Genomic DNA, 24,095 nt, shown 5'->3' with positions numbered 1-24,095 from the left:
ATGGAGTGATGAGGTATAGCGCAGAGGGGGAGTGACGAGGCATAGCGCAGGCATAGCGCTGGATGGAGTGACGAGGTATAGCGCAGGATGGAGTGACGAGGCATATCACAGGGGGAGTGACGAGGCATAGCGCAGGGGGAGTGACGAGGCATAGCGCAGGATGGAGTGATGAGGTATAGCGCAGGGGGAAGTGACGAGGTATAGCGCAGGGGGGAGCGGTGAGGAATATCGCAAGGCGAAATGGCGAGGAATATCACAGGGGGGAGTGGCGAGGAATATCGCAGGATGAAGCGGAGAGGCATAGCGCAGGGGGGAGTGGCGAAGCATAGCGCAGGGGGGAGTGACGAGGCATAGCGCAGGGGGGAGTGACGAGGCATAGAGCAGGATGGAGTGACGAGGCATAGAGCAGGATGGAGTGACAAGGTATAGCGCAGGATGGAGTGACGAGGCATATCACGGGGAGTGACGAGGTATAGCATGGGATGGAGTGCCGAGGCATAGCGCAGGATGGAGTGACGCGGTATATCGCAGGATGGAGTGACAAGGCATAGCGCAGGGGGGAGTGACGAGGCATAGCGCAGAATGGAGTGACGAGGCATAGCGCAGGGGTAGTGGCGAGGAATATCGCAGGGGGAGTGGCGAGGAATATCGCAGGATGGAGCGGAGAGGCATAGCGCAGGGGGGAGTGACGAGGCATAGCACAGGGGAGAGTGGCGAAGCATAGCGCAGGGGGGAGTGACGAGGCATAGCACAGGGGAGAGTGGCGAGGCATAGAGAAGGATGGAGTGACGAGGTATAGCACAGGATGGTGACGAGGTATAGCGCAGGATGGTGACGAGGTATATCGCAGAATGGAGTGACGAGGCATAGCGCAGGGGGAAGTGACGAGGCATAGCGCAGGATGGAGTGACGAGGCATAGCGCAGGATGGAGTGACGAGGCATAGCGCAGGATGGAGCGACGAGGTATAGCGCAGGGGGAAGTGATGAGGCATAGCGCAGGAGGGAATGGTGAGGAATATCACAGGGGGGAGTGACGAGGCATAGCGCAGGAGGGAATGGTGAGGAATATCGCTGGGGAGAGTGGTGAGGAATATCGCTGGGGAGAGTGGTGAGGAATATCGCTGGGGAGAGGGGTGAGGAATATCGCTGGGGAGAGTGGTGAGGAATATCGCTGGGGATAGTGGTGAGGAATATCGCAGGGGGGAGTGACGAGGTATAGCGCAGGGGGAAGTGACGAGGCATAGCGCAGGAGGGAATGGTGAGGTATAGCGCAGGGGGGAGTGACGAGGCATAGTGCAGGAGGGAATGGTGAGGTATAGCACAGGGGGGAGTGACGAGGCATAGAGCAGCATGGAGTGACGAGGCATCGAGCAGGATGGAGTGACGAGATATAGCGCAGGATGGAGTGAGGAGGCATATCAAGGGGGGGGGAGTGACAAGGTATAGCGCGGGATGGAGTGACGAGGTATATCGCAGGATGGAGTGATGAGGCATATCACAGGGGGAATGACGAGGTATATCGCAGGATGGAGTGACGAGGTATATCGCAGGATGGAGTGACGAGGTATATCGCAGGATGGAGTGACGAGGTATATCGCAGGGGGAATGACGAGGCATAGCGCAGGGGGAGTGACGAGGCATAGCGCAGGATGGAGTGACGAGGTATATCGCAGGATGGAGTGACGAGGTATATCGCAGGATGGAGTGACGAGGCATAGCGCAGGGGGAGTGACGAGGCACAGCGCAGGATGGAGTGACGAGGCATAGCGCAGGGGGAGTGACGAGGCATAGCGCAGGATGGAGTGATGAGGGATAGCGCAGAGGTTGAGTGACGAGGCATAGCGCAGGTAGGAGTGACGAGGTATAGCGCAGGATGGAGTGACGAGGCACAGCGCAGGATGGAGTGACGAGGTATAGCGCAGGGGGAAGTGACGAGGCATAGCTCAGGATGGAGTGACGAGGTATAGCGCAGGATGGAGTGACAAGGTATAGTGCAGGGGAGAGTGGCGATGCATAGCGCAGGCAGGAGTGACGAGGCATAGCGCATGATGGTGATGAGGTATAGCGCAGGGGGAAGTGACGAGGCATAGCGCAGGATGGAGTGACGAGGTATAGCGCAGGATGGAGTGACAAGGTATAGTGCAGGGGAAGTGACGAGGCATAGCACAGGAGGGAGTGGTGAGGAATATCGCAGGGGGGAGTGGCGAGGAATATCGCAGGGGGGAGTGGCGAGGTATAGCGCAGGGGAAGTGATGAGGCATAGGGCAGGAGAAGTGACAAGGCACAGCGCAGGAGGGAATGGTGAGGTATAGCACAGGGGGGAGTGGTGAGGAATATCGCAGGGGAGAGTGGTGAGGTATATCGCAGGGCAGGGGGAGTGACGAGGCATAGCGCAGGGGGTAGGGGAGTGGCGAGGCATATCAAGTAGGGTGAATCGTGAGACATGTCATGGGGAAAATGGCGAGGCATATTGGGAGTGGGGGGGAGGGGGGGGGGGGGTGACGGACACCAATTGTTGGGTTTTAGGATGGGGTGAGGGAAGAGGGGTGGGGTTGGGTTACAAATCTGTGTCAGTGAAGAGCTGGAGGTGGGGGTCTTCTTTGTCACCTTGTGTTCTCTGGAGTTGGCCAATCGCATGTTGGTCAAATCTAAACACCGGTTTGTTTGTTGCAATAACTGAACAGTAATAAGATACACCCAGAACCGCAATGGGCCAATCCATCGTTCCTTGTTCCAGTCGTTGCCAAGCACCAATAGCTGGCACACTATTGTATCCTTCGGGTAGGATCCAGTCTGAAGAATGTTCGGGTCAATGTCACCTGTTTCACCAGCCATTTGATACCTACACTGATAAACCTGGGGTGGTGCTTCAGGAAAGCATCGCACTGGCTGCAGTGGTCTCAGGAATGAGCGGGCGGATTGAAGAACCCGATTGAGTTGAGAAGAGCTTTGTGTGGGCCCCGACCTCTGCCTGTTCCTTCCAAAGCATTGCCAGAGCCTAGACGTAACCATCGCTGATATCACAACACGGCCTTGTGTGAGAATACCCGAAAGCACAGTCAGTCTCCTGCTCCAAATGTGTAATCTCTGAGAGGACAGGTCATCCACACATGCAATAAAATGTTTTTACTGCTACAGATCCATGGTAGCTCCAAGACTACTTCAGGGCACCGTGTGAAATCCGCCGTTCCTTCCACAAATTCTGTTGGGCATCACTTGCTGCACTGTAGCTGTATGGTGGTTCCTGAATGGTGACAGCCACAATCTGTTGGAAAGCGACATCATTATTTACACACTGCCACTGTGACCTTCCTTTCCTGCAACCCTGAAGTAGAACCAGCCCCTCTGTGCACCAAACCTGGGCTCTCAAGGACAGTCTATGCTCACAGACTGGGGTTGTGTTTGAGTGTAGAAACCAAAGTTGATTTTTCCTAATCTAATCCAGGGCCAGAGATCAATTGTATCAACAAAGCTACTCCTCTAGCTGAGGTCCTATGACCCTGTGGGAATGAAGTGCGGCCTTGCTGGTCCGTGTGACACAGTACCACACTGTGTGGCGAGAAGGTCCACCCAGCCTTTGGGAAGCAGCTCTAACATCACTTGCCGCACAATGCCACGAAGAATAACCAGCATCCAATATCAAATGGTCCACAAAAATGGAGTTGCAAAGCAGAAGTGTGATTTGAGTGTGACGGAGGTCAACTTCACACATCAGCAGCCTCTAAATCACCAAGAAATGGGGGCTGAAGATTTAAAGCTGCTCTGTCACCCACTCCCCCACAACCCCCAACAAGATGCTCCCAGGTGTGGTTATGGGCAGCACAGTAGCACAGTGGTTAGCACAGTTGCTTCACAGCTCCAGGGTCCCAGGTTCGATTCCCGGTTGGGCCACTGTCTGTGCGGAGTCTGCATGTCCTCCTCGTGTCTGCGTGGGTTTCCTCCGGGTGCTCCGGTTTCCTCCCACAGTCCAAAGATGTGCAGGTTAGGTGGATTGCCCATGCTAAATTGCCCTTAGTGTCCAAAAAAGGTTAGGTGGGGTTACTGAGTTACAGAGTGGACAGGTGGGGTTAAATAGGGTACTCTTTCCAAGGGCCGGTGCAGACTCGATGGGCCGAATGGCCTCCTTCTGCACTGTAAATTCTATTCTGTGGTCTATGCAACTCGCACTGTGCCAATGCTTCCATACATCCAGGTTTGCTATCAAAAGGGTTCGATTATCCCAGCCTCCAGGAGAGGGAACATACTTTTACTGGGCGTGATAGCTTTTTCTCCACATACCTGCAGCTGACAGCAGTTAACTGATGCAGAAAGCTAACCTGTATTATTATAGATAGATAACAGGGGTGGCATGCTTGGTGCAGGCATTGCTGAGCAGCAGGATTTCAAGTATTTGGGAATAATTCAATGGTTGAATTTGTGATAATCCTATTTCTTCACTGTACAATATATAATCTAGCACGGCACCCCACTTGGTGCCTGTGAATATTCAATGTTTTCCTTCCATTTTCCCCTCGGATTTTTGTTTTAAGGGAAGAATGTTTGGAGATGCTACATTATCAAAATAAAAGAACCAGTTTCTTCAGTTGCAGGACACTATAGTGGCCAATCACGAGAGTCTTAGACATTCAATTGATATACCCTTGTCTAACGGTGATGGTTGGCACAGGAAGACAGTGTCATTGGCAGTCAAAGCTTCCTCTAAAATTTGAAAATCTGTAACCTAGTAGTTTCATTTAATTAATCCTCCCACAGCAGTAGCTGGGTGCAGAAGATAACTCTGGCCAGTCCCAGGAACACCAGGGATACTGTAAATTAACAAACAATTACAGTGTTTAAGAGCAGGGCTCTGCTCAAGTTACACCTGGAAACCTCAACCTGTTCTCTGTGGGAGCAATGGATTCTGCTTAATCGCAGAATACCAGATACACAATGTCTGTCTGATTAGTATGACTAGAGTATTAGGATGAATAAAGGCAACACTACGCAGCCTGGTGGCAAGATACCCATTGATGTGTACATTTTGATGTGCCAGCCACTAATAACATAGAAACATTCTTCTGGAACAGAGATTTAAATATTCTTCCATTAACCAGCAACCTAGCCTGTTCTATCTGTCATGTCACATATATCAAACGTTACTTACTGTAAAGCAGAGTAACTTCCCAAAGGTGAAGATGAGAAGTAGGCATGCCAATCCACACAGACAGCCCACAGAATTGCCTGCGTTTGGAGCTCACACACTTGTGACACAATGAAAATATTCCACTGACACAGATCGCCTATTTTTCAGGCAGAGGGGCAGTCGCATCATCTGACGAGAATCCAATAGCAACAGCACATGCAAATTATTCCCCCTCCACCCCCTCTTCCTCCCTCCCGTGGACCGCCAATGCCTGCCTCAGGCACCCTGTTATTATGATGAAGGATTGAATGAGCTTCAGCATAGTATGAGGCACTGTTTTGTATCAGCAGGTACTGTTTTGCCCAGCTTTCAGGTAACCCCTTCCCTGCCAGCATCGGATTTTCTTTTAAACCTAAGGTTACAATTTAACATGCGGCATTTGCATTCAAAATGTTACATTTTTAAAAAATCTCTCACCCTTTCTCCCCTACTCTCCTGTAGATGCTGATTTTCACAGGGGATCAGCAACCTGCTTTCATTCATGTTCAGGCTCCTTCCTCTCCAGAAAGAGGTGACTATCAGTGACAGTACATTTCTCTGTGCGAGAGCAAAAGCGGAAGAGAGGTATACTATTCGACCATTGGGGCATCAGACCCAAGTTCGATCTTCTCCTCCACCATCTCCTCCCCTACCTTATTCATACAAGGGTGTTGAGGCCAATTATAGGGGCCTTAGCTTCAATCATCTCACAATCCAGACTGGGAATGGAACCTGGGCCCTTCCTGTTCTGCGTAGCTCAGAATACACACATTAACGTGCATTCAAGAACAAAAGGAAACAAACGAACTAGGATTTAGAGAGCACCATTCACAATCTCAGGATGTCCCACTTTTGCAGTCAAAAGTGTAGTCGCTGTTGTTGCAATGTAAGAAACGCAGCAGCCAATTTGCACACAGTAAGATCCCACAAATACCAATGTGATAATGACCAGATAATCTGGATTTAATTAAGGTGGTTGGGGGACATATATGGGCCAGGACACTAGCCAGAACACTTCTTGAGCTTCTTCAAATGGGATCTTTATGTCAAACTGGAAGCACAGTTTAATGTTTCATCCAAAAAAAATGGCACTTCTGACTCCCTGAGCACTGCCCCTCTGCCAGTGCAACACTCACCCAAATACTACCGTTCCAACATTGCAGCGCTCCCTCAGCATGGCTCTGTGAGTTATCACATAATGCAGGAAGGGAGTGACACATGGTATTGGTTGGTTGATTTTGGGACAGCAGCCCCCAGTTCAGCCTCTTCCCACTCCATCCATCCAGTGCTCTGGGCAGAAGCGGAATTGACAAGCCGAGTTCAGCTCACCAAACCCACCATTTCAGGCTGAATCTTCCCACCTTTCTCAGTGCAATCAGCAACCCGACACATTTACTCCCTCCACTACACCCATTATGTGCCAGAGGGGTACATACCATTTACAAGATGCACTGCAGCACTTGTCAAGACTTCTTGAACTGCACCCCCCAAATGCATAACCTCTACCACCTAAACGGCAGCATGGGAACGCCTCCACCTTCAAGTCATATGCCATCCTAACTTGAAAATACATCACTTCACTGTTGCAGGATGAAAATGCTGTAACTAATAACCCTGTGGATGTGCCTATGCCACAAAGACTGCAGCAGTTCAAGGCGGCAGCTCACCACCCCCTTTTTAAGGCCATGTAGAGAAGGGCAATAAATGCTGACCTTGCCAATGATGCTCACATCCCAGAAAATAATTAAAATAAATTGTGCGTTGATAAAGGGAAAGCAGCTTTGTTTAATCTCCCATCCTGACATTCCCGTTCTTTAAACAGTTCCTTGATACCAGAATGGTCAGGGAATCCAGGTCCTACTCCAATTTATTTTCCTTGGCCAGACAGACTTTCTTCCTGTATTTCCAAATATTTCATGCTGTAACACCTCCTGTCACATTCCTCACACGACAGCAGAATTTCAGTGCTGTTCACAGGAGAGCGAAACACCTCCCTTCAAATCCAATCCAAGCAGATAAAGAAGACATTTGACACTGTCAGTTTGTAAATCTGATTTAAATTATTGGCACTTTAGATTCCAAGTTTAACACGTGCATGAATTTTCATAGGGTCTCATTGTTTCAGAGGGCATTTAGGGGCTAGAATTGGTGCTGGCACTGGCTTCAATAAAGAAAAAAAACAGAGTGATGTAAACAGGTAGCTGACTCCCAGCTCCCCTTGCTTCCCTGGCTTCCCTGCAACCTGTACAATTTGCGCTACTGCCAAAAAACAATTTCACCTCAATTCCCTGCCCAACACCAGATTTATGCTAATCCTTGGAGCACTGGTTTATACACGGCTTCATATCCCTCAGCGACTCCCACAAACCAAAGTTATTTGAGTTGACAGATGAACCATCTCCCTCCTGCCAATCCGTCCATTGGATGGGGGTAGGGAAAGAGGAGTTGAAAAACAAGTGCAGTCATTAAGAGCAGCGAATGTGGTTACGTGTGAGCATTTTCCTGTGTTGAAGGAATCCTTTGCTGAGTCCATCAGGAAAGCTTCGGGCACAAGAGTGATAATCCCAGGCAGCAGAGGCACTCAGGTTAAAGCCTCTCTTCTGTACATGGATGAGGTCACCGTCTCCTGCTCGGATCCATTGTCGGTGCGTAGGCTGATCAACATCTAGGGCCAGTTCGAACTGGCCTCCGGCGCCAAGGTAAATCGTGGCAAGAGCGAGTCGACATTCTTTGGGAACTGGGCCGGCTGATCTCTTGTCCATTTCAGCATCAGGTCGGACTGCCTGAAGGTGTTGGGGATATGGTGCATAGGGACCAGGGCATGTGTTAGAAACAGGAAGGAGTGAGCAGCTATAGTTAAACAAAAACTGGGTTTGTGGGAGTGATGCTCCCTATCCATTGTGGTAAGAACCTGGTCATCAGGTATGAGGCACTCTCGGACCTGCTGTACGTGGCGCATGGTCCATTCCTCACGCCTGGGCTGTGGTGATCACTCGAGTCATCAAACCTCCAGATAAAGTTTGGGGTGGGGGGAGAAGAGGAGAGGGTAACGCAAACACAAAGTGTCACTACGTGCTGACGTTCTACCAGTCTCTGGTGTTGCAAAGGCTGGGTCTGGTCATGCTGCTGCAGGATGCTCAAGTCATTGGACCGTGCCCCTCATGATTAAATTTATGCACAGACATCTTTGACCACTTGGAGCATTCCATGACAGTGTAACCAGATCCATCTTTCGCAGTACCCGGGATAGGTAGAACCTATAAAGCTTGTACACTGCATCCCTGCGAAGGCGGTTCATTTTCGGCCTCCAGATAAAAGCAGAAGATGCCGCGAGTTGACCCTGACACTCGAGCAGCAACAGCAGAGGAATGCGCTAGTACAATGCCAAAAGAACATTCAAGGCTCCAAATATGTGCAGAAATGAGCTGAAACAGAAATCCAAGACAAAATGCATGCCTGGAAGGCCTGAACCAGGATGTGGGACAAAAACTCAGATTACACGATAATCCCAGAAAATCCAGACTGGTTGGTTATCGGAGCCCAAGGCCCGCCATGATTATATTGAATACTGAGGCAGGCTCAATGGGCCATCTGATTGAGTGTTCTTGGCTTCTCACAATTACAAATGTCCTGTTTGCACCTGATTGCCTCAAAAACTCAGAGGCAATTCACAACTGAAGATGTGCTGATCCCAACAATAAACAAATATTGCCGTAAATAAATAATTATCGCCGAATCACAGGAGATGCGTTCATTGGTGTTATTCTGTAATTAGAGATGGGCAAGGCACATTAACCACATTTCCATTACTGCAAAACTACACCGTGCATTATCACATGGTGTCCCAGTCCTGGTTGGACTCTCATGGGCCTCAGAAAAATTACAGCTTGAGCCCTTGCCTCTAAACACCACCCAGTGACTGCTGCTGGACAGCACACGTGTGAACAATGGCTAAGAACAAATCAGGTTGCAGCTGTGATGCTGTAACATGCGAGTCCACATCGTGGACTCAGGTGAAGAATAGTGGGCGAGGTATCCGAAGGCAGCCTGTGCTCATGAAACAGCATCCGAAGGAGGGAATGACAGAACATTTGGAAGAAGAAAACCAGGAACTAGAAAGAATAGGTCGTGCTGAGTCTCACTCAAGACATGGTGACTATATAAATGCTGCAGTTTTGTTAAAAGCCTGTGGATCAACGGTGGGTAACTTGCGGCCTGGGAGCCACATGCGGCCCATCAAGGTTCTGAGTGCAGCCCACATAATATTTTGTTGACTGTCGCCCACACGCAGAGTTGCCACATTCTGCTGGTTTCCATTGTGTTGCTCTTTTCCTACCGGTATCACTGGAACGATCTGCACATAGAGCAAGGGCACGTGAGTGAGGTGCATGCTGTTTGTTCACAATATTGACTGCAAGAGCCATGCGCTCCCCCTGTATCCAAAGTGTAAATATTCCTTTTGTTTATAATCATTTGAAGTTAATGACAGTTTTATTAATATATAAATGATTTAGCATTTTCTGTCACTTTGGTTATGAAATATTTGGCATGTATTCAACTTATTCAAGGGTCATAGTTAGTGAACAAGCCTGATTTCAACCTTGCGGCTCACTGAGATGAAGGAGGGTTCCTCATGAGACCCATTTACTAGCTTAGGTTGCCCATCACTGCCATGGGCTGTAGAGGGAAGAGTTCACAGGTTGGATACAATGCTCCTTTAATAGATTCTGTGCAGGCAAATTCACTGCATTCAAGTTCTTCTTTAAAAACACTGTTCCTTCTTTAAATCAGGGTCTCCAAGTGCTTTATCCCAAATGATCAGCCAGGGGCTGTAACAAGCACTGCTCCTGATAAGGGCACGTTTGTTCACGGCACTGATCGGTTAGGGACAAATAAAGGATAATTGGTGATTGGAGAGCTGGGAGGTCTCACCTCCCTCTCCACCCGTCACGCTGCACAAGTTTGTACATGACTGCTCTAAGATATGTCTCAAACAAATACCTGTATAAAAGCTGACCTCAACCATCCTTGTAGATAAATAGCCTCTGAGCAAATTTTCCTTTTTATCTTTGGGACCCTGACAGCAGCACTATATCAACCGTGAACTCCTAATTATAGAACAAGAGAAAGACACATTCCCTGATCCTTAGGAGGTGATTGGGGGGGGTTAGGCGAATTGGACATTATGAATTCTCCATCTGTGTACCTGAACAGCGGAATGTGGCGACTAGGGGCTTTTCACAGTAACTTCATTGCAGTATAAGCCTACTTGTGACAATAAAGATTATTATTATATAGGGACTGCCTGAGGATATCCAGAAAAAGGTAAATGTGTTTGACTTTGATGAGGCACCAGGAATCCTGCACCCAAACCAAGGGGCCAAAATAAGACAATTATTGATTAAATCAGATGATGAAACGGGACAAGCTATGTTCAGAACCTGAGACACGGTCTACTGTATAGAAACAGACTAGACCAGCACTTCCCATTCATTCTGTTTACAACCAGATCATTTTTTGTCCATAAATATTTAAAACTGCTCCCCATATGTCACCCTCATTTCAGCATCTGCTCAGGACCAATTGTTGACCACAAGCCCCCGAGCCTTTGTTCAGGGTCAGTGGAGAAGTCAACTCCCATAGTTCTTTAGTTAATTACTTCACAAAGGGTCCCTCAGGCTATTTGGCACAGACGGATAAAAGATGTTATCAAATGACACAGAATCCTCCATTCCACCAACACTGTACAAGGTCACTGAGCAAAAGGGACAGAACACCCAAATTGGGACCAAATGTGTTTAGTTTGAAATTATGGTGCAGCAGCAGCCAACAGAGGGAGAGCCAGCATCACCCAGTCACTCATCACATACACTATCATTTCCTGCTCAGTTACACCTAACTACACTTCACTTTTTATATATCATTGTGACTACTCATTAAAACCACAATATTCTAACAGCATAGGCTTTAATCACATATCAACACACCACAATCTGTACATATTATGAGCACTGTGGCACCTGGTACATTACTAACAGTGCGCTCATTATAATCACCGGCTGAATCTGTTACATTACTAACAGTGTGCTCATTATAATCACCGGCTGAATCTGGTACATTACTAACAGTGTGCTCATTATAGTCACCGGCTGAATCTGGTACATTACTAACAGTGCTTTTACTGTAATCACTGGCTGAATCTGGTACATTACTAACAGTGCGTTTACTGTAATCACTGCTGAATCTGGTACATTACTAACAGTGCGCTCATTATAATCACTGGCTGAATCAGATACATTACGAACAGTGCGTTAACTGTATTCACTGGCTGAATCTGGTACATTACTAACAGTGTGCTTACTGTAATCACTGGCTGAATCTGGTACATTACTAACAGTGTGCACATTATAGTCACCGGCTGAATCTGGTACATTACGAACAGTGTGCTTACTGTAATCACTGGCTGAATCAGGTACATTACTAACAGTGCGCTCGTTATAATCACCGGCTGAATCTGGTACATTATTAACAGTGTGCTCATTATAATCACTGGCTGAGTCAGGTACATTACTAACAGTGCATTTACTGTAATCACTGGCTGAATCTGGTACATTACTAACAGTGTGCTCATTATAATCACCGGCTGAATCAGGTACATTACTAACAGTGCGCTTGTTATAATCACCGGCTGAATCTGGTACATTATTAACAGTGTGCTCATTATAATCACTGCCTGAATCTGGTACATTACTAACAGTGAGTTTACTGTAATCACTGGCTGAATCTGGTACATTACTAACAGTGTGCTCATTATAATCACTGGCTGAATCTGGTACATTACGAACAGTGTGCTTACTGTAATCACCGGCTGAATATGGTACATTACTAACAGTGTGCTTACTGTAATCACTGGCTGAATCTGGTACATTACTAACAGTGTGCTCATTATAATCACTGGCTGAATCTGGTACATTACTAACAGTGTGCTTACTGTAATCACCGGCTGAATCTGGTACATTACTAACAGTGTGCTTACTGTAATCACTGGCTAAATCTGGTACATTACTAACAGTGTGCTTACTGTAATCACTGGCTGAACCTGGTACATTACTAACAGTGTGCTCATTACAATCACTGACTGAATCTGGTACATTACTAACAGTGTGCACATTATAATCACCGGCTGAATCTGGTACATGACTAACAGCGTGCTCATTATAGTCACCGGCTGAATCTGGTACATTACGAACAGTGTGCTTACTGTAATCACCGGCTGAATATGGTACATTACTAAGAGTGTGCTTACTGTAATCACTGGCTGAATCTGGTACATTACTAACAGTGTGCTCATTATAATCACTGGCTGAATCTGGTACATTACGAACAGTGTGCTTGCTGTAATCACCGGCTGAATCTGGTACATTACTAACAGTGTGCTTACTGTATTCACTGGCTGAATCTGGTACATTACTAAAAGTGTGCTTACTGTAATCACTGGCTGAATCTGGTACATTACTAACAGTGGGCTCACTATAACCATTGGCTGAATCTGGTACATTACTAACAGTGTGCTTACTGTAATCACTGGCTGAACCTGGTACATTACTAACAGCGTGCTCATTATAGTCACCGGCTGAATCTGGTACATTACAAAGTGGGCTCATTATAATCACTGGCTGAATCTGGTACATTACGAACAGTGGGCTCGTTATAATGATTGGCTGAATCTGGTACATTACTAACAGTGTGCTTACTGTAATCACTGGCTGAATCTGGTATATTACTAACAGTGCGCTTACTGTAATCACTGCCTGAATCTGGTACATTACTAACAGTGCGTTTACTGTAATCACTGGCTGAATCTGGTACACTACTAACAGTGTGCTCATTATAATCACTGGCTGAATCTGGTACATTACGAACAGTGTGCTTACTGTAATCACTGGCTGAATCTGGTACATTACTAACAGTGTGCTCATTATAGTCACCGGCTGAATCTGGTACATTACAAAGTGTGCTCATTATAATCACTGGCTGAATCTGGTACATTACTAACAGTGCGCTCATTATAATGATTGGCTGAATCTGGTACATTACTAACAGCGTGCTTACTGTAATCACTGGCTGAATCTGGTACATTACTAACAGTGTGCTTACTGTAATCACTAGCTGAATCTGGTACATTACTAACAGTGTGCTCATTATAGTCACCGGCTGAATCTGGTACATTACAAAGTGGGCTCATTATAATCACTGGCTGAATCTGGTACATTACGAACAGTGGGCTCGTTATAATGATTGGCTGAATCTGGTACATTACTAACAGTGTGCTTACTGTAATCACTGGCTGAATCTGGTATATTACTAACAGTGCGCTTACTGTAATCACTGCCTGAATCTGGTACATTACTAACAGTGCGTTTACTGTAATCACTGGCTGAATCTGGTACATTACTAACAGTGTGCTCATTATAATCACTGGCTGAATCTGGTACATTACGAACAGTGTGCTTACTGTAATCACTGGCTGAATCTGGTACATTACTAACAGTGTGCTCATTATAGTCACCGGCTGAATCTGGTACATTACAAAGTGTGCTCATTATAATCACTGGCTGAATCTGGTACATTACTAACAGTGCGCTCATTATAATGATTGGCTGAATCTGGTACATTACTAACAGCGTGCTTACTGTAATCACTGGCTGAATCTGGTACATTACTAATAGTGTGCTTACTGTAATCACTAGCTGAATCTGGTACATTACTAACAGTGTGCTCACTATAATCACTGGTTGAATCAGGTGCATTACTAAAAGTGCGCTTACTGTAATCACCAGCTGAATCGGGTGCATTACTAACAGTACATCCACTGTAATCAATGGCTGAACCAACTACAGGAATTATGTGGCAAGAAAAAAATCCTCGCTTGAGTTAGCAGAATGTCAGACCAAATGTATGCAGCATGTGACATTCGTATGGAAGCCTGTGTTTATCATGATGGCACAATGGTATCAGGCACCAAATATTCCCACTGGTTTGCGTAAGACCTAACTTCATCAAACCCTGGTTAATTATTCTGTCACTGTTTCCTTTCTTCCCCAGGAATGGCTGAGTGGCACCCAGTCCCATCTGGCAGCCTGGGGCTTGTGGGGGGTAAATGGAGGTTGTGGAGAGAGGACTGGAGACTCATCGAACACTGTGCTATTTAATTAGTAGGTTGTTCTGTTTTCTCACTAATAGAGTTTCATCGCCTTTTGTGAAGAATTGTTCGACTGATAATGAAGCAGGCTGTTGAGCACTGTTCTGCTGCACTCAGTTCATTTGATTTAATTAAACACTTGCTGGAAAAATGACTTGCTAATTTTTTTGCAAGCTGTTAATTAGGAGGAGGTGACACCGAGCATTTGAAGTTTTTGTTCAGTTTTGATGCCTCAGTTAGCAATAAGGTTGAGAGGAGAGGGGCAGAATTAATCAGCAGGAACCCCTTACCCTCTCAAACCTCACCTTGACAGACCCTCAATAAAAAAAATAGCTGCTCTCACACACTCTCCTTTGCTCTACTAAGGACTCAGAATAGCAAACAAACATGCTCTTATAAAGAACAGGTTTTGTGAATAGTGCACAGTCTGCTCAAAAACTCAACACACCCAATCCCATCTGACCACATCCCAATCACCCTCATTAAAAGAATCCCTGATCCAAGCATAACATTCCAAGCAAAATCCTCATTTCACAAAACCTTTGAGACAAAATGTTCCGGTCACGTTTTAATGCTCCCTGAAGAATCTCAGTCTCAGCCAGCAGCGAGTTTAAGCTCCCCCGCTCTTTAGACTCAGTTCCTCAACATTGTTTAAAAACTGCTTCTCTACCTTTCCCTCCTCCCACCCAACATCATTCTCCTGAAGATGTTGGGATGCAATTTTCTCCTTCATTTTTGCATTTATATTTCTTTATACTAGGCAGCATATCAGTGATTCTGGGCTGCACCCTTTCTGCAGCCTAACCATCCATCTTCGATAGTGGAGCTCAAACCTGCACAGCCATTTTCCAAACTCATGATCCTGTCAGAGCCCAGCTCTGCTATTTTCATGACGGGGTGGTGGGAACGGGCTGTATTGAGGGACAATCCCTCCAGAAACAGGCCTGTGATGGATTGGAGGTTGTCAAGCAGGCAAGTTAGAGGGTCCACCTCCGTTTACTGGGATGTCAACCCAGTTCTATAAATGGCTATTCAGCATCCACAACTTCACTGCCTCCCCACAAACCTCTCCATGCCCCCTTCATATCTCCTCGCATCTCCCAAGCCTACATGGCTTCCTTGCTCCTCATGCCCCCTTTCTACTCCCCCATCCTTCCATGTCCCCTCATATCACCCCACACCTGAGAGATGGAAGGGGTCATAAACATCGCTATCAAGTAACACTTACTTAACAATTATCTGCTCACTGATGCCCTGTTTGGGTTTCACAAGGATTATTCAGCTCATAACCTCATCTCAACCTTGCTTGGCGGCAGGGGTGAGGTGTGAGTCAATGCCCTTGAGATCAAGGCAATATTTGACAGAGAATAGCATCAAGGAACCCTAGCAAAACCTGAGTCAATGCGAATCAGAGGGAAAGTCTGGTTGGAGTGTAACTTAGCACTAAGTAAGATGGTTGTGGTGGTCGGAGAGTTCCTCAGGGTAGTGTCCTCGGTCCAACCGCCTTCAGCTACTTCATTAATGACCGCCTTCTATTACAAGGTCAGAAGTGGGGAAATTCACTGATAAATGCACAATGTTTAGCACTAATTGTCACTCCCCAGATACTGAAGCAGCCCATATTCAAAATCAACAAGATCTGGACAATATCCACGCTTGGCCTGATAATTGGCAAGTAACATTTGGACCATACAAGTGCCAGGCAATGACCATCTCCAACAAGGAAGAATCTAACCATCACCACTTGGCATTCAATGACATTCTCATTCACTAAATCACTATCAGCATCCTGGAGTTACTATTGACCAGAAATGGATCAGTCACATAAATACTGTGGCTACAAGCGCAGGTCCGTAGCTAGAAATCCTGCAGTGAGTAACTGGCCTCCTGACTCTCCAAAGCCTGTCCACCATCTACTTGGCACAAGCCAGAAGTGTGATGGAATACTCTCCCCTTGCCTGGATGTGTGCAGCTTCAGCAACACTCAAGCTGGACACCACCCAGGACAAAGCAGCCTACTTGACTGGCACCCCATCCACAAACATGCCTCCCTCCACCACCAACACACAGTGGCAGCAATGTACCATCTACAAGATGCACAGCAGGAACTCACCAAGGCTCCTTTGACATCACCTTCCAAACCCATGACTGCTACCATCGAGAAGGATAGGCAGCTTACGCATTGGAACACCACCACCTGGAGGTTCCCTTCCAAGCCTCACACCATCCTGACTTGGAAATATATTGTCGTTCCTTCACTGCCATGCGATCAAAATCTTGGATCTTCCTCCCTAACAGCACCATGGGTGTACCTATACCACACTGAATGTAGTACTTAAAGATGACAGCTCACCACCACCTTCTTAAGGGAAATTAGGGACAGGCAATAAATCCTGGCCTCGTCAGTGATGCACACAACTAATGAATGAATTTATAAAATGCATGCTCTGTATCCATTTACCCAGTATACATTATGGGCAGAACCCTTGAGCTGATCTGTCAATCAAAGAAGTCAGTCATCTGTTGACCGAGATGGTCATCAGTGCATCCTCCTTCTAAGGTTTCAATGAATTCAGTTCCAGAGCTTTTTATTTATACAGCTAGATTCCCATTATGAATGCTTGGCTGAGCTCAAAACCTACTAATGGATTCAGTTCTCTAATGGTTGTGAAGGAAACTGTGCAGTTTGAGTGATACTTTTATGAGCTCCTGAGAGGATTATGCGTCTTTGAATTGTTTTATGAGCACCTGCAAAGAAGGAAGTACAATATGCAATGGCAGTGCTGTGAGATTTAATACTGGTGAATACAAAGGAGCACTTAACCCATTGGATAAAGTACTTTAGTGCATTTGAACATGCACAAAGTTAGTTAATTTAATGCTCACTTAAGTTTAGAAGATAAAATACTTTGATCAATAACCGCATTAAAAACATATTTAATTTATACAGCATGTAATTATGAAATTCTTGTGGCGTAGTAGGTAGCATCTCTGCCTCAGAGCCAGAAGCTGGGTTTGAGTCCCATCCGAGGATGGCCAAGGAAGGTGCATTCATAATGCAACCAACATGGTTAAGTATGAAGCTGCAAATCGTTCAAACACATGTCAATGGCAGGTGGTAAGAGTGATAGATTCCTGGTCAGCCATGTGATGCAACAAACACACACCACACGCATGATCTATTTGGAACAGTTGATGTTGGTTAGACCTTTAAACTTATTGCTTCCAAGGTTCTTCATCACTCGTTTGAGGTGCCGTGAACCACTTCTCCTAACAACTCCATGAAAATAGGTCTGCCGCCACAATAAAGTGGGCAAGGGCTGAATGGGCCTCATAACTCTGGGGTCATTAAAACTGCACACGTGGGAATGGGGCTAGGAATCTTCTCTCTCTCCTCTCCTCTGCCCCCCCCCCACCCCGCCATGCCCTCAACCCGCTCCAAAACATGGACAGAGGTATGAAAATTAGGGCAAACTGTCCTGTGGTTGCATCGACTCTGCAATAGAAATTACACAACTGTATCAGGCAAATTAATATCAAGCGGATCAATCACAGTGAATAGCTGGAAGACATCCAGTAAAGGATTGAAATCCTCATTCATTTTTTTAGCATTTGCTTCACACGGGATTACGGAGAGGGTGGGACTGCCAGTCTCTGCATCACATTGAGACACAAATATTGCAGCTCTGATGAAATTATTTCCTCTACCTCCTCTCAAGTTCTTCAGCTCTTTGTCCCAGTATTCATCTGTCAGACTGCAGAACTATGGGCAAGATGTTACACAGTGTCAGACTTAAAGAATATCTAGTCACGTGAAAGAAAAAATGCTGCTCTCCCCTTTGAGAGAGAGCGAGAACTGATTGGTGGTGAGGGAGGTTGAGACGGTGGGGCCTTCCTGGATAACCTCAGCTGGTATGGGAATTGAACTCCTGCTGTTGCCGTCGCTCTGCATCACAAACCAGCCGTTTAGCCAACTGAGCTATGTACAGTGAAAGGGGAAGGACACAAGGAACTCACTGTCAATAATCAGTAATGCTCCTTGAGCTCATCGATATTACTTCATTCAAGGTCTCTGCACTCTTGAAATTCTGGTCTCATTCGCATCCCTTATTTTTTAAAAATACATTTAGAGTACCCAATTATTTTTTCTAATTAAGGGCAATTTAGCACGGCCAATCCACATATCCTGCACATCTTTGGGTTGTGAGAACGAGACTCAAGCAGACACTGAGAGAATGTGCAAACTCCACACAGACAGTAACCCGGATCCCCAGCGCTATAGGCAGCAGTGCGCCACCTTGCCGCCCTGGCATCCCTGATTTTAATCTTTCCATTGTTGCCAGCCATGTATTCAGCTACCTTGGCCCTAAGGTTCCTTGGCCAAATCTATCGGTGTTTTCAACCTTCTCCTCTAAAGATGCCCCTAAAAACATAACTTTTTGACCAAGATATTCCCCCCTCCTATGATTCAATATAAACTAGGTGTTTAATAGATTATGCTCTTGTTAAGCATTTTGGGTCCTTGTGTAACTTTAACGGTGCCATATAAATGCCAGTTGTTCTCGTCATCTCAACATGTCCCCCATTTGCACTGCCGACTCATGATCCTTCCCCAATCCTCATTCCTGAACTTGGAAGACGGGGAAGGCGCCGGGACCGGACGGATTCCCGGCGGACTTCTACAAAAAATTCGCGACAGCGCTGGCCCCGCACCTGCGGGAGATGTTCACAGACTCGCTAGCTAGGGGCACACTGCCACCCACGTTAGCACAGGCCTCAATCTCGCTGATACCTAAGAAAGACAAAGACCCAACGGAATGTGGGTCATACAGACCCATATCTCTGCTGAACGCAGACGCCAAAATACTGGCCAAAATCCTAGCCAAAAGGCTAGAAGACTATGTACCTGAGGTGGTCACAGAGGACCAGACGGGCTTCGTCAAAGGTAGACAGCTTACCGCGAACATCAGGCGCCTGCTGAACGTGATAATGACCCCCTCCGGGGAGAGAACACAAGAGGTGATCGTCTCCCTGGACGCAGAAAAGGCCTTCGACAGAGTCGAATGGAAATACCTCATAGAGGTACTGGAGCGGTTCGGGCTTGGAACAGGGTTCACCGCTTGGGTAAAGCTCCTATACAACGCTCCCATGGCGAGTGTACGGACCAACAATACCAACTCCCAATACTTCCAGCTGCACAGGGGCACCAGACAAGGATGCCCACTGTCCCCGCTGCTGTTCCCACTAGCAATCGAACCGCTAGCAATCGCGCTCAGGGCAGCAAAAAATTGGAGGGGGATCCGAAGGGGAGGTAGAGAGCACAGAGTCTCACTCTATGCGGATGATCTGCTCCTCTATATCTCGGACCCACAAAGCAGCATGGACGGAATCATAGCGCTCCTGAAAGAGTTTGGAGCCTTCTCGGGCTACAAACTCAACATGAGCAAAAGTGAGATCTCCCCAGTACACCCGCAAGGGGGGGGGGGGGGGGCAGCACTAAAGGGCCTGCCGTTCAAACAAGCCCGAAATAAATTCCGCTACCTGGGGATCCAAATAGCCCATGACTGGAAAGGGATCCACAAATGGAACCTCACCAACCTGACGGAGGAAGTTAAAAAGGACCTGCAAAGATGGAACACACTCCCGCTCTCCCTCGCGGGGAGAGTCCAGACGATCAAAATGAACGTACTGCCCAGGTTCCTTTTCCTGTTTAGATCCATTCCGATCTACATCCCCAAGGCCTTTTTCAAAGCGCTGGACAAACATATCATGGCGTTCGTATGGGGGGGTAAAAATGCTAGGATCCCAAAGAAGGTCATACAAAAAACAAAATCCAGGGGGGGGCTAGCCCTCCCGAATCTACAATTCTACCACTGGGCGGCAACAGCCGAGCGAGTAAGGGGATGGATCCAGGAGCCAGAAGCCGAGTGGGTGCGTGCGGAGGAGGCCTCCTGCATGGGAACCTCCCTCCGGGCCCTCGCCACGGCAACACTCCCATCCCCACCCAAAAAACACTCCACCAGCCCAGTGGTGACGGCCACCCTCCAATCCTGGAACCAACTGCGGCAGCAATTTGGCCTGTACAAAATGTCGGACAAGGCTCCCATTTGCAACAACCATAGGTTCACACCAGCACTGACTGACGCCACCTTCAAAAGGTGGAGGCAGGACGGGGGGACACTGACAGTCAAGGACCTATACACGGACGACAGGATCGCAACACTGGACGAACTGACAGAGAAATTTCAGCTAGCTGGGGGGAACGAGCTACGGTACCTGCAGCTCAAAAACTTCCTACAAAAGGAGACAAGGACATACCCACAACCGCCACGACGGACACTACTGGAAGACCTACTGGACGCAAGTATCCTACAGAAAGGGAACTGTAGTGACATGTATGACCGACTGGTAGATAGGGACGACACCGTACTGGACGCAACAAGAAGGAAATGGGAGGACGACCTGGGGATGGAGATAGGGTGGGGACTCTGGAGCGAAGCACTGCATAGGGTCAACTCCACCTCCACGTGCGCAAGGCTCAGCCTGACGCAACTAAAAGTGGTACATAGAGCCCACTTAACGAGAAACCGTATGAGTAGGTTCTTCCCGGAGGTGGAGGACAAATGTGAGCGGTGCCAGAGAGGCCCGGCCAACCACGCCCACATGTTCTGGTCTTGCCCCAGACTTGTGGAGTACTGGACAGCCTTCTTCGAGGCTATGTCCAAAGTGGTGGGGGTGAGGGTGGAGCCATGCCCGATAGTGGCGGTCTTCGGGGTTTCAGACCAGCCAGATCTATTCCTGGGGAGGAGGGCGGACGCCCTTGCCTTTGCCTCCCTGATTGCCCGCCGTAGAATCCTGTTTGGCTGGCGGTCAGCAGCACCACCCAGACCTGCAGACTGGCTGTCCGACCTCTCGGAATCTCTCCAAATGGAGAAAATCAAATTCGCCATCCGAGGGTCGGACGACGGCTTCCACAGAACGTGGGAGCCATTCATGCAACTGTTCCGGGACCTGTTTGTGGCCAACGTACAGGAGGAAGAATAGTCGGGTGGCCAAGAACCAGGGGAAAATGGACGGGAATCGGGGGAAGGTAGCCGGGGGGAGGGAGGGGGGGGGGGGGGGGGGGGGGGGGCTACGGGCTCGGTATGGGGGTTTGATGGCAAGCCAAGGCCCAAAACCAAACTATAAATAAATGCCTATAAACATGTGCCTCGGCCATATTGGGGAATGTAAAATATGTATGCTGGCTAAAGGGGGCGGCCACAATTATTGTTATGAAGATGCTTACCTGTAAATATTCATGTAAAATTTTTGTGTTTTCCTTTTTCTTTTTCTCTCTCTCTAATAACTTGTAATTTGGCATATATAAAATATGAAAACTCAATAAAAAAACATTAAAAAAAATTCCTGAACTTGGATTTCCCTTTGGATGGGAATGCTCGCCCTGATAACTCTCATTCGCCCAGCCTCTACTTCCCTTGTGTTTAATTGAAAAATTAGTCTGCATCCATTCTGAGACACTTGAGGCGAGTCCTGCCAGCTCATAGACCAGGGATAAACACAATCAATAAATTAGGATCCACAGAAGGAGTGGTGCATAAAGAAGGAGCAATAAGTAAGCTAAGTTAGGGCACGGATGAATATTACAATACTTTTTTTGATATCTGTCACCGAGAGAAAGAGGGGTAAGAAACACACCGAATTAAAGACCGATAATCTCACAATTACTGCTGACAGTATGCTCAAATATTTTATCTAGTATTCAAAAGTGAAAGAGAGAGAGAGAGACAAGGGAGGCATGGAGGCAGACAAACAATAACTGTGATAGTGTGTTTGAATATTCTACATAGTAATTATCAGTAAGTAATTATCAGAGAGGGCGAGAGAGAGAGAGAGAGAGCGAGAAAACACAACACAGTAGAATTGAAAAGGCTGAGAAGCATGTTGGAGCTTGTGTACCTGCAGCATATCAGGTCAGATTTTCCTGCAGCAAGGTAGTGAGGGAAAGAGGACATCTGGAACCTGAATAAATATGACAGCTGATAGGCTACCTCCTGAACCAGCAAGATTTACCAATTTGGAAATAAACAGGGGAACAAATAAGAAGGAGGATGAATTAAACTAAGTGATTCCAATCTCAAAAGAGGTACAAAGAGAGAAATAAAGGGAGCCAAAGAAAGATTGGATAAAGAATATCAATACGAGGCAGAAAGGAAAGAAAGAAAAACTAAAAAAGTATAAAATGTAAAATTTGACTTTTTCCAAAATCTAAACTAATTTCAGACCTGAAGGAATGAGACTCCATAATCATAATTAATTTTCAGTGCCAGAGACATTGATTTGCAGTCATTAACACTTATTACATCAACTGTTAACAACTCATATTTAAATAATGCCTTAAACACAAAAAAAACCCTCAAGGCACTTCATAGAAGCTTTATAAATCATAGCTCATCACTCAACCACCAACGGATGTATTGGAGCAGATGGTCAAATGTTTACTCAAAGAGGTAGGTTTTACGGAGTGTCGTAAAGGAGGAATGAGAGGCAGAGAGGTTTAGGGAAGAAAATACAGAATTTAGGACAATGGCAGCAGAAGTTCCAGCAACAATGGGCAATTAAGTAACTCACTGGAGGAGAAGGCTCTTCAAATATTCCCATCATCAACGATGGAGGAGCCCAGAATATCAGTGATATTTGATATCAAAGATATGGTTGAAGAATTTGCAACATTCTTCAACCAGAAGTGTCAAGTGCATGATCCATCTCTGCCTCCACCGAAGGTGCCCAGCATCACAAATATCATTCTTCAGTCAATTAGATTCACACCGCGTGATATCAAGAAACGGTTGGAGGCACAGGTATTACAGTCCCGGATCAGACCCCAACAGTTTCTAGGATACTGGACAGAAACCCCAATATTTTGTTTAATTTCCAAGACTGTGAGGAAAGGATACTTAGCTCCAGGAGTGACTACACACACATAAATAGTGATATGGTATATTAAAACAAACTTTATTATTAACACAGGATTAAAGTAACTTTATCATACAAGAAATAGCTTTCAATTATCAGTAAGACAATGCTCCACAATAAAATGAAACACTAACTTCTATCTTTTCATCTTCAATCGAGCAATCCCACTTTTAAATAGTTAGCAAACCCAGGAATCCTTGCTGTATAGAGGTGCCTTGCTTTGAGAGGGCGAGGGCGAGAGCAAGAGAGAGGGAGGGGGAAGAGAGAAAGCGAGGGAGGGGGAGAGAGGGGTGGGAAAGAGAGAAATTCTTGCCTGTGTCAAACAACTGTTTAACGTCGCAGCATTTGCCAAAAAGCTCCTGTTCTGTTCACAAGTTCTTAACTGTAAACGCACCTGACTTTCAGCCGCTGGTTCCTCCCATTAACTGTATCATCTCTATCCCACTAACTGGGTTATGACCACCTTACTAAGGCTAAACACAATGTCTCTAATTATCGACTCCCCAGGGAACTTTCTTTCTATAAACAAAATTCCCTTAGCCCCATTTCGGTAAACAATATACATGGTTATAATGAATTATGATCTTACTTTTACGATGCTTTAATTATCCCATCTGTATCCAGAGTACCTATTTGTCTTTTAAACCAGGATTTTCAAAACCAAAATTACTGCAGCAGTCACATACACACACACCCAGACTTCAAACCATTACTGCACCAGCTACAAAAATACAACATATATCTGAAATTCCTAC

The 24,095-nt window shown here is 46.6% G+C and overlaps 1 protein-coding gene across 4 annotated transcripts in view; it reads right to left on the bottom strand.

Moving 5' to 3' along the window:
- LOC119979474 (segment polarity protein dishevelled homolog DVL-1-like) overlaps positions 1–24,095 on the bottom strand; it is a 189,494-nt gene that overhangs the window by 60,315 nt on the left and 105,084 nt on the right. Inside the window, exons 1-2 of one of the 4 annotated variants that reach the window (XM_038821739.1) lie at positions 5,145–5,286; positions 2,848–3,266 (exon numbers count right to left, since the gene is read on the bottom strand). The exons of 2 other annotated variants lie outside the window; for them this stretch is intronic. In XM_038821739.1, the coding sequence (XP_038677667.1) occupies positions 2,848–3,013 (166 nt within the window). In that variant the 5' untranslated portion in view covers positions 3,014–3,266; positions 5,145–5,286. Of the gene's footprint in view, positions 1–2,608; positions 2,808–2,847; positions 3,267–5,144; positions 5,287–24,095 lie in introns of those variants that run through there. One more of the 4 variants, XM_038821740.1, reaches the window with a different exon arrangement.

The sequence above is a fragment of the Scyliorhinus canicula genome, chromosome 16 (genome assembly GCF_902713615.1).
Source record: "Scyliorhinus canicula chromosome 16, sScyCan1.1, whole genome shotgun sequence".
NCBI classification, from domain to species: domain Eukaryota; kingdom Metazoa; phylum Chordata; class Chondrichthyes; order Carcharhiniformes; family Scyliorhinidae; genus Scyliorhinus; species Scyliorhinus canicula.
Note: the sequence above shows the minus strand (reverse complement) of the source record. Positions and strands in the feature narration are given on the sequence as shown.